The following is a 13,279-nucleotide window of genomic DNA, read 5'->3' on the forward strand; positions in this document are numbered from 1 at the left end:
GGGGAGATGTAGAGAGAGCCCGCCCTTTGGGGGCGGGACGGCCTCGGGAAAATCTCTATAAATTGGTGTGCACAAACGCTGGTGACCCCTTCTTCCTGGCTCCTATTTCTGGGCATCGCTGGAACTTCGGTTGCGTGAGTGCTCCCTTATATTAAAGTTGGTTTTATATTATACCAATTGGCCTGAATTAATTTGATCCGCCATCAGACTCTTAACTTGCTGTTTTTGAATGCTCTATTCAAATTTTAATATTTTACCTAGATCATATTCTTCTTTTCCACCTTTCACACAATTCTTTATGAAAACTAGAGTTCATGGAAATAGCACAATTGGAGATTCATAAAAATGACAATTTGGTGTCATTCTGAAATTTTGACACTTAAACATTTATAGACATAATTCTTTGGATGGCCATGAATCTAATAGGACAATGAGCAGTATAAATGATATGAAAAGATAGGGTAAGATTTATATGTATATTCATAGACAAGGCTAACCACATTCATCTACAATATACACAAAGCTGCATGTCATAATGAAACCATGAATTTTCACAACTGTCAGTAGTCTAAATGATTCATCAAACATCTTTCTGTTCCTGAAGAGTCCTCTGCTTACTCATTAACAGGCTTTGTATGTCTAAACCAACATTATCACCAACCCTAATAGCTATAGTATCTCCTTTTATAAGAAGAGAATATAATTTTTTTGCTATGTTCCAAGAAACTCTGTAATCTATGAAACTAAGCTGAAAGCCATAGTTTGGAGTTGGATGCATGAGAGAGGTTAAAAAAATCATGAAAACTCCAATAAAATATGACAATTTGTCAATAAAACCTTCAGAGTTTACTCAAGTGGCAAAATAGTTTTATTAGGCAGTTTTCAGACAAATACCTACAAAGCCAAAAACAGCTGAAAAGCCTCAATACAGGGAAGAAAATTTATTTCTTATGTCATTTTTAATATCTTATTATCATTGTTTATTTCAATTCATTTATCTTTTATTTAATTATACTTTGACAATTTCACATATATATGCATTTATTGTATTCATTCCTGAGTTTCCTCACCATTTTCCCGAAATCTCTGCACACAGCCAAAATCCTTTCTTCATGTCTACCTTCATATCTATATCAATATTCCTATCTATATCTTTCCAACTATGAAGCATGTGGGAATATTACTAGAAGACTGTTGTTCTGGAATTAAACAAATACCTCATCCTTGGCAACATTTAGCCTAAAAATATAGCTTCAAAGCTGTCTTACATCTCTGTAGTATAGTATTTTAGACATGCTTGAACCCTGGACTCACACTCCAGCACATATATAAATACTTCATTTTACCTGACACATGTTACTTAAACTTCAAAAAAAAAAAACTATGTATTTACACAGATTATAGTCCAACCTGACTTTGTGGTTTTTAACAGATAAAAAGATCAAATAAGTATCCATTTTCTCTGAAGTCCATTTAAGAGTAAAAATCTGACAGCATGTCCTTGTCAATGTCTTGTTATGTGATCAAGTTCCTGTGAGAAAGAGAATTTAGGGGTACATGTTGTGTCATGTGGCCCTTTTATAATACACAACATGATCCAATAAGGTCAGCACTCATTAGGTCTAACATTTAACAAGATTTATTTATTTCATTTTGTGTAAATGGGTTGGTTTTGCCTGTATGTGTGACTATGTATTACAGGCATGTAGTGCCTATGGCAGAGAGAATAGAATATCTGGATTAAGAAATATAAGTTGTTGTTAGTTACTATATGGTTGATGAGACCCAAACCCAGATCCTCTGAAAGGGAAACAAGTAGTCTTAACTACTGATCCATCTCTGCAGCCCCAATGAAATATTAACTTTACATATCAGCCCTTCTAAATAGAATATTTTATGCCTACACAAATACATATAGAAATTGTGTCATAATTGGATCATATTGCTCAGTTTCTAAGACCTCATGATACAGTATTGACTTCAAATAGCATCAAGATGTTGATGAAAAATATGCTTTTCCTATCTACTGATTAAAGTATATTTGTTGAATTTCTGGAAAATATATTATACACCTAGGTTATTAAGGTGATGTTCCTGAAGGAAATATCATCTGTCATCCCCAAACGTCAGATAGAGAGCCTGAAGTATTTCCTGGCATGTAAGAATAGTAGCTGAATCTTGTAATGATATCTTAAAGCTGTGTTTGTATAATACACTTGGCATTTTCATAAGCACACCTTTGCATGCCAAACCTGTCAAAAGAGTTATTAGGAAAATATGTAGATCAATTTCTTAAACACGAAGCTCATTCAAAATAACCATTTACTTTATTCCTTTTTCTTAAAGAATTAGTTTCCATAAATAAATAATTTTTTGATTAAGAGAATGTTAAATGATTTGTTTACCATTTATTATCAAGCAAAACCCATAAAGAAATTGAAAGAACAAAGGGGGAACCTGAACTAAGTCACTAAGTAAACGTTTATACCCTCTATCATTTGTTCCTGGCTTGGAAACTGACTCTGCCTTCTTCATGTCCATTCTCAATGAAAACCTTTCCTCTTGGAGCAAAAGACTCCACTTTATTAACTAGTGGACCACAGACAGGCTTCCTGTAACATCCTCTTTCATTTTAGTTAAGAAGAAATGTTCTAACTCTAACATAGTAAAATTATATACAAGGACAATTATTATCCAAAATTGTGCAAAAAAGAAAACAAAGTTACCAACTTTAACAAACCTGAAACTACATACAGTAAAAATTATCAAGTAAGATGTCCTTACATTTAGATTGGTACTGTCAAGAGCAAATAATTCTCATGACAACAAAAACCTGTGTTATTAAAAACATTTCAAATACCATGTTCTACAGATATTTGATGGGTATGAATTGCCTACCTTTCTGAAGTATATGTCTGTATACCTGTAAAACCTAGCTAATATGATTTCTTTATTATCCTAAATAACGTTTAAGGACTGCAACTTCACATTGCATAAATGAGCAAGCTGTATAAGTTGTATAGGTCATATCTTATGAAAAAATAGAAGCAAATGAACAGTATAAGGACAATAACCTCAAATTTGTAACAATATAGAAAATATTAAAATGAAGTCTAAACATATATAAAGTATAACAATAATAACATTGAATTTGTATCAATATATAAATTACCTTAAACATAAATAGAAACATATGCAGTATTAAAAAGTATCCTTAATTTCTATCAATATACAAAATGTGTACTAATGTAAGTAGCTTAAAAATTGTAAATTTACTGCACGAATTAAGTAAAAAATTAAAGACTTATTAGGAAAACTTTTGTGAGTTGATTCTGAAAGAAAAATTAAAACTTTGTAAATCAGCAGGATTTTGGTACCCTTTACTAACGATAAAATTTCCTCATTATGAACAGAAAATGAACATTGAGAAAGAGCTTGTGGTAATTTTTTTTGGAAACATTAACAGCAAACATCCTCAAATCAAGAGACTTCAATTTGAAAAAAAGAACTGAATGGATTCTCACTCACACTCTACAGGAGAATGAACGCATCCAACTAAGGAATCTGAAGACAACTTAGCGATCAAGGTGTCTGAAGATAAGGAATGAAGTATCAAAAAAAAGTGCCAAGAAAAAGAGTAAACTGGCTTATTGGTATACCACATTTTACTAGGATATAATTTCATGTATCTTTCATCCCTCAAAAAACCAAAAAGAAAGAAACAAAAAAAGAATTTAAAAAAGATATTTATCACATGAGTTCTTAAATGACCTAAGGAACATATGGGCAGAACAGATTTTACATGGGAACACAACTCTCAGATTTTCTTCTGGAACCAGAGAAGTAGAAATCTGAAGAAAATATATGTGGTAACACATTAATCTATGTTAAAATATAATCCTTATTATTTATTCTCTCAATCTGTGTATGATTGTTGTGGAAGTTTAGAAAATGTATACATTGTAGTGGGAAGTAGAAGGTAGAAGTTGTGCTTTCTATGGAGACTATTAAGTCCAAGTTATACATTCCAGACATGGATTAATTAAGGGCTCTAACAACCTCCAGGTCACTAAGAGCCTGGGGCATCCTGCCCATCATTTAACCTCACCTTTGTTAAATGTCTTTTTGTGAGTTGTTCCATAAAATGTTTTGATTATGCCTCATGAGTTCATAGATGACTTTTTTGGGGAAGGTTACAGAATGGTCTGTTTCACAGATTGCCAACACTGAAGAGGTTCAAGGAAAGGGCAAATGTTTGTATCATTTCATAGAGTCTGCTGTCCTTTTCTAAGATCCACCAAACCAAGAAAAAGACCGCCTTCCCCCAAGAAGCACTTGTTCCACAATACAGAATGAGAAGAAATCTACCTAGGTATCCCCATGCTCCTTGTCTCACTCAGATTTCATTTTCCTTATTAAAGTATAAAACTGTCCCTTGTGTCAGGATCACCTCCAATGAATATAGGAGCCTAACAAAGGCATATTTTAGGCAGACTCCTCTTCCTGTCCATCAGTTTCCAAATAACAGACACAAAGACATATTATTATTTATAAATGCTTGGGAATAATTAAGGCTGTTTACTAGCTAATTCTAATATTTTCAATAAATCCATATTTTTACCTAAGTTTGGCTATGGGGTTTGGTAACTTTTCTCAGTATGGTATGTTCATCTTGTATTTCTCTGTGTTCGCTAATGACTTCTTTAATTCTGTCCTTCTTCCTCCCAGTAATCTCTGTTTGGCTGTATTGTCTATACTTCCTGTCTGCCTTCTAGCCTGTCAGTTCCTTATGTATAAACGACATATTAACCAGGCTAGCTTAATATGAAACAGCAAATTTTAATGAAGGGATAGCTTACAACACCAGGGATCCAGTGATGAGCAGGAAATACAAAAAAGAGACCGGTGGGGCTCACGCTCGCGAAATTTATATGTAAACATTAGCCTGAGGTGAACATGCCCCATAATGGGCTGGGCTATCCCTACATCTCCCCCTTTTGATGAAACTAGCACCAGAAATAAATATACATATAACAAAATTGACCTTAAATTTATATCAATGAAGCAAAATTTATATCAATGTAAATTATTCATATCTATATCACATCCACTTTAAATGTAAAAGGACATTATAAACAATATTTGGGAATATGGGCACAGTTATTTCTCTCCAAACTGCTTCCTGCTGAATGAGGGCACTGTTGCTTAGGTCTTTCATGGTATAACCTGTGTGCTAGTTTCATCTCAGTTGGCAGTTGAGCGAAGCAATTTTCTGAAGGTGTTCACAGCAACCCTTCAGGAGGGCGTGGTCCATCATACCATATTGGAATAGAAGGAATCCACAGACTCTCACCCTCTGTGAAAAGAAAATAAGAAACTCCTTTCCAAAGCATCATGTCCTTAGATCCAAATTTCGAAGTCAAGGCATTTTCAAAATATCTATGTTGGATTAGTTCATCAGCATTTATAAACAAATATCTTTTAGCAGCTGTTGCTCTTTTCTCAGCATTCAAACAATTCAAACAGAGCATAAGAGCATATGGTATCAAGATTCTCTGTGTATTTTCCATCTTTGTGTGGCTTTACTTTAACCTCTATTTCTTTTATTTTTATTTTTTGAGACAGGTTCTCTGTATATCTTTGTCCTGACATACCTCTGTAGACCAGGCTGTCCTTGAACTGGCAGAGATCCAGCTGTCTCTACCTCCCAGGCATTGGGATTAAAAGGCTTGTGCTAACACACCTTGAAGTCACAGAGGTCAATCTACCTCTGCCCCTTGAAGTCTCAGGGGTCAATCTGCCTCTGCCTCCCAAGTGTTGGGATTAAAGGTGTGTACCACCACACCCAAACTACTCTATTTCTTTCTTTTTCTTTTATACTTTTAAGAACTTTAACCTTTATCCTGCATATATTTTTTAACACACTGCAAACCATTTAGAGGTTTTCTTTGTCTTTGAATCTCTCTTTACTGTATATCTCTCTTTTTCTGACCATACATGTCTTTAATTTAACAAGAAATATAGGTAGGATTAAAGCTGTGGCTTTGCTGGCTGAATTCATCCCATTCTTTAGCTTTTCAGCCTCATGGCAGAGGTACCTGCTATAGCCATTTTTATTGCCACAACCCTGTGGCATTTTAAGGTCCCTGCCAGCAAGCAGGCTGTAGCATTCTGCTCACAGACCACACTCAGTCTGACCTCCTGCCTGAGAGGTTGCACTTGCAGGACAGCCCAGAAAGCCGGCATTTTAAAACAGCACAACGTTTTTCCTGCTAGGGCTGAAAACCAAAAAGCATGCATTCAGTTTTTCATCAACACCATTTAAGTGTTTTGTGGCAGGACCTCTTAAAATAGCTGCAAAGTTTTGCAGCTAAAGCTGAGTAAGGAAGCCTCTCTCAGAGAGAGCACTTGCTTGCCTCTAGCAAGCAGAGCAGAACCAAGAAATTGCTGTTACCAAGAAAACATGCTTTACTCTATTCTTTCCCAAGTTTTCTCAGGCTTTCTGTGAATTCAATTATCCAAGTCTGGGCAATATTTGTAAAAAGAGACAGCAGGCTGCTTCCTGCCACCCGGCTCCCGGGCGCCCAGCTAGCTTATGCCCCGAAATAACAACACACAAACTGTATTCTTTAGAAATTTATGCCAGTGGATTATGCCATCAAAACCATACTTAAAGTGTGTCAATATAATAGTTGCAAAACAATTTCCATTTTGTCTCTGTTTCTGAGAGAGCAAGAATCTAGAATAAGAGAAGAGAGGAGTTTAAAAACTATGGTGAGTCACCATTGTGTTCTGAAGACCATTCCCAGATTCTGTGCTATATCTTAACTTGCTCTTAACTACTGAGCCACCTGTGATACTATGCCAACAAAAGGTCTTTGCTGGTATGACCTCCTCTAACTAGAATTAATTCTCAAGAGATATAATTCCATAGAGAATTATATTGGATTGAAATTTCAGCAAATATTTCTGGAAATCAAAAACTTTCAGACTATTCAATGACTAAGGCAAATGCAGTAGTATTACTCTTAAGCATTCCAAGTACAGTTGGATAAAAACAAAGAGGAAAAGTCAAAGGCTGTTCAAAGAAACAAAATTTTTACAGAAAGAGAAAATCCAAAGCATCAGAACCACATAAAAGTTATAAGAAAGGGGCTGGAGAAATGGCTCAGAGGTTAAGAGCACTGGCTGCTCTTCCAGAGGTCCTGAGTTCAATTCCCAGCAACCACATCATGATTCAGAACCATCTATAATGCCTGCATGAAGGCATACATGCAGGTAGAACACTGTATACGTAATAAATGAAATATTTAAAAAAATAAAGATATAAGGGAGAGGCTCTGTATTTTGAAAAAATTGAAAAGCAAACAATGGTCTCCAATAAACTCAATTTTGGTTGTTTTACATATGCAAAAAGTGACAAAAATAAGCGAATATTATGTAATTGGTAAGCTGGCCACATATCTATAAGAATGACAAATGAATTTTTTTCATCTTGTAAGAAGTTAATAAGTAAACTTAAAACAACAAGAAATAAAAAGGAAATGTGGAGATGGAAATAAATACAGGGATGCAGTAAATTTCAGTTTTCTTTAGAGTTGCAAAGTATGATTTGTGGTTGATATGTAAAATATAGCACTCTTTGGAAATACAGCAAATATAAAAGTAAAAGTAAAGTATTCCACCACTGTAATTGGAGCCTGGTTCTAGGAGAAATTTTATGACATGAAAGCCAAATGAGATTCTTTTGTGAAATTATAAGTTGTAAAGAGAGCAAGACATGTCAGTGAATGACTTTAATCTCGACATTCCAGGAACAGGGTTAAACTGAACTCCGAATCTGATGCCGGTGAGATCTGCAGAGTAAAATCCAGTGAAATCCTTTTTTGAAAATATATTAATTAGATTTTGGAAATAAGCACATGCCTTCTCACATACTTATTTTACTTCTAGATTATTCAATGAAAATTAGGTTTATTTTATATTTTTAGAGAATGAATAAAAAATGTCTAACTGTACTCAAATAATATCTAAATGATAAATATTTTGATTTATACATGGTTGAATAAAAGGTTAGGAAACCAAATAAGCAAAATATTGCCAGAAGAAATAAAATACCTCTTGAAAAATTGAAACTCCACATGTAGAAAAATACACAGATATCAATCTATCCTAAAAATAACTCATTCCAAATTTAAAACACTTTTAATTTAACCTATTTTAATGAATGGAGAAAAATATGAAACTGTTTAGAAAATTACAGGGAACCTTGAGGCATATACCTAGAACTTTCATAAAATGATTTGAGTAAAAACAGAAGATCCCAATTAACAAAAGTGATTAGATGTAATTAAAGGGTCCCACCATGAAAAATAAAATATAAGGAGGGAAAATAAAAACTCTTACAACCTGTATATCACACAGGAGACTAATATTCAGAATGTACAAAACTCTCAATACATAGAAGTTAAAAAATATTAAAAGGATTTTTTTTAATATTCTTGTTTGTGAGCCAAGCCATTTCTCTACCCCATATTGTGGGTATGCCACAATAGGAAAAATTAAAGACAGCTAATAAATACTTTGTAAATATTCAACATTCACAGTTTTCTTAGAAATGCAATTTAAATCCCTGAGGCTATTCCACTTGACATCAGTCACCACAGTCACCATGATTTGAGAAAACAACAATGAGTATTGCTTATAATGTGAACAAAGAGGAAGACGTTGAGAGTGAAATTCAGATAAAAAAAAACTGGACTCAAAACATGAACTTCAATGCAGAATCCACACAAGTTAAAACTGGAACTTCCAAATGTACTGGTTCCATATTTTGGGCATTTTCTGTAGTTCAGTAAAAAATGGGACATGGAAGTATCTTTTTGACTTGATGAATTTAAATTATCCATGATTGTAACCAGAACAGGGATAGGTGTGTAATATGAAAAAGCCAATCCTCAACTGTTTCAACCACTACAAGTTCTTAGGAGCCTGTTGCATATTGTGTATTTCTTGGCCAACCTTAAAAACTAATGACTGACAGTGTTCCTCCTCAGCTGCTCCACAAACTGTTTGTACTATTTCTGCTGAGTTTCTAGGTGATATTTTTCTAACCTAAAACCATAATCCCTTTCACAAGTTGCTGACACTGAAAAAGGTCAAGAAAAGGGCTCAAGTTGTGTGATATTTGACAAAATCAACTTCTTTATTCCATGACCCACCTAGCTAAGAACAAAGCTGAGTTCTGCCAGAACAGCGAATGCCTCAGCTGCCCACACAGGAGCATGTATACCTAGCTTTCTCCCCTCCTCCTCCTCTGACCAGAAAAAAGTTCACCAAGGGCAGCTCTGATCAGGACCCCTCATCTGCAAAACCTGCCCATCTTGTATCTGCAGACACTGGAAAACTATCCTGTCAATATACACTGGGCATTATTCACAACACTCAACTCTCTTTAACTTTCAACTCCATGAGCTCTGTGAGAGTGTCTCAAGTTTTATAGAACCCAAGAAAATTACCAAATACAAACACACTGCACATTCAGAATACATCTATTATCAACTTACTTGGTAAAAAAAAAATACAAAAAAAAACCACAACTGCTTTCATTACAGATTTTCATATCATCTATAGCAATTATTCAGTGATTTCTGTTTTGTGAGACTATCTCCGTATGTTTTAAAATGGAGCATCAAGCAAATTGATATGCATATCACAGGAAAATTTCATGTGGACGAAGTATAATCTAAATTAACATCCATGTGGCCCTCTGTGCTTTACATAATCCACATAGTATTCAAATTTCTACCAAACCCATACAAAAACTAGGCAATTATGAAAGACTGATATTGTTTCAGACATGAATGACCGCCCATTATATTTGTACTTTTGTACCTCTCACAACAGAAAAAAAATAGGATCATAGAGTAAAACAAAATAGTATCATTAGAAGACCCATTTAAATACAATATTTGCTAAGCATTTTGTTCTTTCTTTGGTTTTTTGACATGAAGTTTCTTCATGTACCAGGCTTAAAAGTCCCAGAACGCATTCATAAACATGGCTGCTCAAGAACTCACAGAGATTCAATTGCCTCAGAACAAAAGTGCTGGGATTAATATGTGTTACACAAAACCATGTTACCTGCTAATCAAAATTTCTAAAAAAAAAAAAAAAAGTGAAACTATGCTCATGAAGACTAGTGAAGCTATCTTTGTGATTACTTGTCCTACAGTTACTTGGAATCTCCATTGCTACTTTTCTTTCTATAACACAGAGGAACATGAAGAATACTATATAAAGTCTTCTAGGTCTATGATAACATAGCTTCTCTAATTTGAACCAGATCTGGGGAATTCTGGACCGCCTTTCTATGCCCAAACAGGCTTTCACTCTTCTTTGTCTCTTACTATGCTTCTCTGCTTGGTGTCCTAACTCTGTAGAACTTAAAAAAAAAAAAAAACAAAGAACAGTCAACTCTGTATTATATACACGATAACACATGGGTGTAACACCATAAATGAATACTGAATTGAAAAGTAGGCAAAAATCTATCTTTATCCTCAATGGCAGGAAGAATAGGAACAAAAATATACATGAGTATGTATAAAAGCAAATTCCATCTCAATTACAACTAACACAGTCAGGGTCATGGTTATATCACCTGGAGCTTGAACAATCACAGAACTTTACCTCTAATATCTGGATGTTGGCTGTGTTACATCAACATTGTTGTCCAACTTTCATATTTTATTATTGAGAACAGAGACATTGACAACCTACTCCCCATGCATCCTGCTAGGCTAATGTCCCAAACAAAAGTCAGGGATGCAATGTATCCTGCAGTGTTAGGTCAGGTCACCAGTAAGGACCTGAAAAGCGCCTTTGTTCTACCTTCCTTATAAAGACTCTGGCCTTACTTCTCCCACCACAGACTTGGAAGCAACTCCAGAGGCTCCTCCAAGATGCTGGTGGTCCTGCTTACAGCAGCCTTGTTGGCCCTGAGCTCAGCTCAGAGAGCAAATGCAGGTATGAAGTAGGGTAGACGTTGGTTCTGTGAAATTGGAGTTGGACAACACACTGAAATACAGGGCTGGGAGAAACGTGAAAAGATGAATAAAAAAACTGAAGAAAAGGATTAGCAAAACATGTTGGAATCTTTATATTTTCATTTTGCACTGGATCTTAAATGTTGCTTATGGTAAAATTTAAGAAATTATTTTATAACAAAATAACATGAATGCATTTGTGAAAAGACCTTTTTGGTGGGGCATGATGCATGGGATTATGATACAGTTGACAGAAAGAAACTCAGTTCTCAAGGAGTTATGAGAAGCCAATACCCAATAATGGTAACCTGACTGTGCAGAGGAGAGTGAAAAGTGAAAGAAGTAAAGGTATGTCACTGATGCTTTTGAGAGAATGAATAAAGTAATAAATTTGAAACTGTATAATTTTTGAGCATTGTGTGCATGCAGAATTGTCTGTGTATATGTGTACTTGTATGTGTGAGAGAAATAAGGAGGGAGACGAACAGACAGACACATGGAGATAGAAATAGAGACAGAGAGAGAGAGAGAGAGAGAGAGAGAGAGAGAGAAACAGAGAGAGAGAGAGAAACAGAGAGAGAGAGAGAAACAGAGAGAGAGAGATTGACTATTTTTTCACATTCCAGTCAGAGGATAGAATATTGTCAGCAAGATTTGTATTTCTACTATATGATTCCAGGAGCTTAGTACAAGTCGTCAGACAAGAACTTTTACCCACTGAGATATCTTCTTGGGACTCCTTCCCTATTTTAATGACCCACATGAAATATTCATTTTCTTCACAAAGTATTTACAGCAATGTTTATTTTTACTTCATGTATGAAATACCTGCAGATATGTATCATATAGCAAAAGAAGGTCATGAAGAAAAACATAAATAATATAAACCTGTCAGAATGAAATTCCTATATTAAAATGAAGACTAACAATAAGGGTTGTCAGAGATACTAAGAAACAAAATAGTCGTTGTTCCTGATCAAAGAAACCAATCTGTCAGCAGTATCATCGGTATGGTCCAAGAATAAAATACTTCTTAGTTGATGTAAAGATGTTATTGAAAGCCATTTGTATTCCCAGCTGAAAAATATTGTAACTAAATTTTCACTACTCTTGTGCTTATTTTCTAGAGATCATCTATGAAGACTCTACTACTGAGATCTTAGGTAGGGCCAGATTCATCCTATATTAACCATTTATGCATGATTTACTTTTGTAATTATTCAGTTCTATAAAATCTCATAATTTTTTTTGTTTTGTGAAGTTAACATGTGACAGCTTACCCTGAGAGATATAGGAAAGCTCCCCTGGGTTGTCTCTCGGTCCTAGAAGATGGCAATACACTGGAAGAGTAGGAAGCCAGGTTTTAGACCAGGAACATTTTGTCTCTTCCACAGATGGAAGAAATAATTGCATATGATGAGCATATTGAATGTCCTTATTTAAAATCTTCCATGATTCTATGAGTTGGTCAAAGAACTTTTTCCCATTGATTCTTTTCATAATTATATAATTCCACACTAGATAGATATGTAATTTCGCAGATCTCAGACTCTCTCATCTTTTTAAAATTCATTTTTCTCACTCAGCTGTGCATCCACAAAAGCACTGCAGGAAAACTGAATGAAACATTTGTTAGTCTCTTTCCTATACTTCTTTCTGTTCTCCACTTGGTTATAGAACCAAAAACAACATGGTACATTTAAGAATAGAGCATTGCTGTCACTTTAGGCTACATTGCCTAATTCTAACTATTATTAAATATCATTAAATATCATTAAAACAATCCTTTCAGTTTTGTCACTTCTGACTGAGAATTGTAACAAAAGTAAAATCACCTTTAATGATCAAATTTAAGAAGAAATATTTGCCTGAAGAGTTGAGCCATAAGAAAGTTATATTGATAAATATTTAAGAATTACATTTCAAAAAGAATCAGGCTCATATATTTAGGAAGGGTATTCTGACAGAAAGAGAATATAAGTTCCTTCGACACGGATCTATGTCTCTGCAGAGGAAGAGCAAAAGAGCCAGGGCAATAGTGAACAGCCTCAGAATGCTGAGGAAGGTGATGAAGCTGGAGATGATGAGGATGACAGTGGAGAAGAAAAACCACCAGAGAAACCACCACATCATCCTCGCCCTCCTAAACCTGGAAAACCACATGGCCCACCCCAGGAGGGAGATGAGAAGAAACCCCGCCCTCCTAAACCTGAAAAACCAGAAGGCCCACC

The 13,279-nt window shown here is 34.9% G+C and overlaps 1 protein-coding gene across 1 annotated transcript in view; it reads left to right on the plus strand.

The window, feature by feature from the left end:
* Positions 1-13,279, plus strand: part of LOC102002541 (basic salivary proline-rich protein 1-like) — a 30,494-nt gene that overhangs the window by 11,830 nt on the left and 5,385 nt on the right. Inside the window, exons 4-5 of the mRNA XM_005369254.1 lie at positions 12,176-12,211; positions 13,060-13,272. Of these exons, the coding sequence (XP_005369311.1) occupies positions 12,176-12,211; positions 13,060-13,272 (249 nt within the window). The remainder of the gene's footprint in view (positions 1-12,175; positions 12,212-13,059; positions 13,273-13,279) is intronic.

The sequence above is a fragment of the Microtus ochrogaster genome, unplaced genomic scaffold (genome assembly GCF_000317375.1).
Source record: "Microtus ochrogaster isolate Prairie Vole_2 unplaced genomic scaffold, MicOch1.0 UNK46, whole genome shotgun sequence".
In the NCBI taxonomy this organism is placed as follows: Eukaryota; Metazoa; Chordata; class Mammalia; order Rodentia; family Cricetidae; genus Microtus; species Microtus ochrogaster.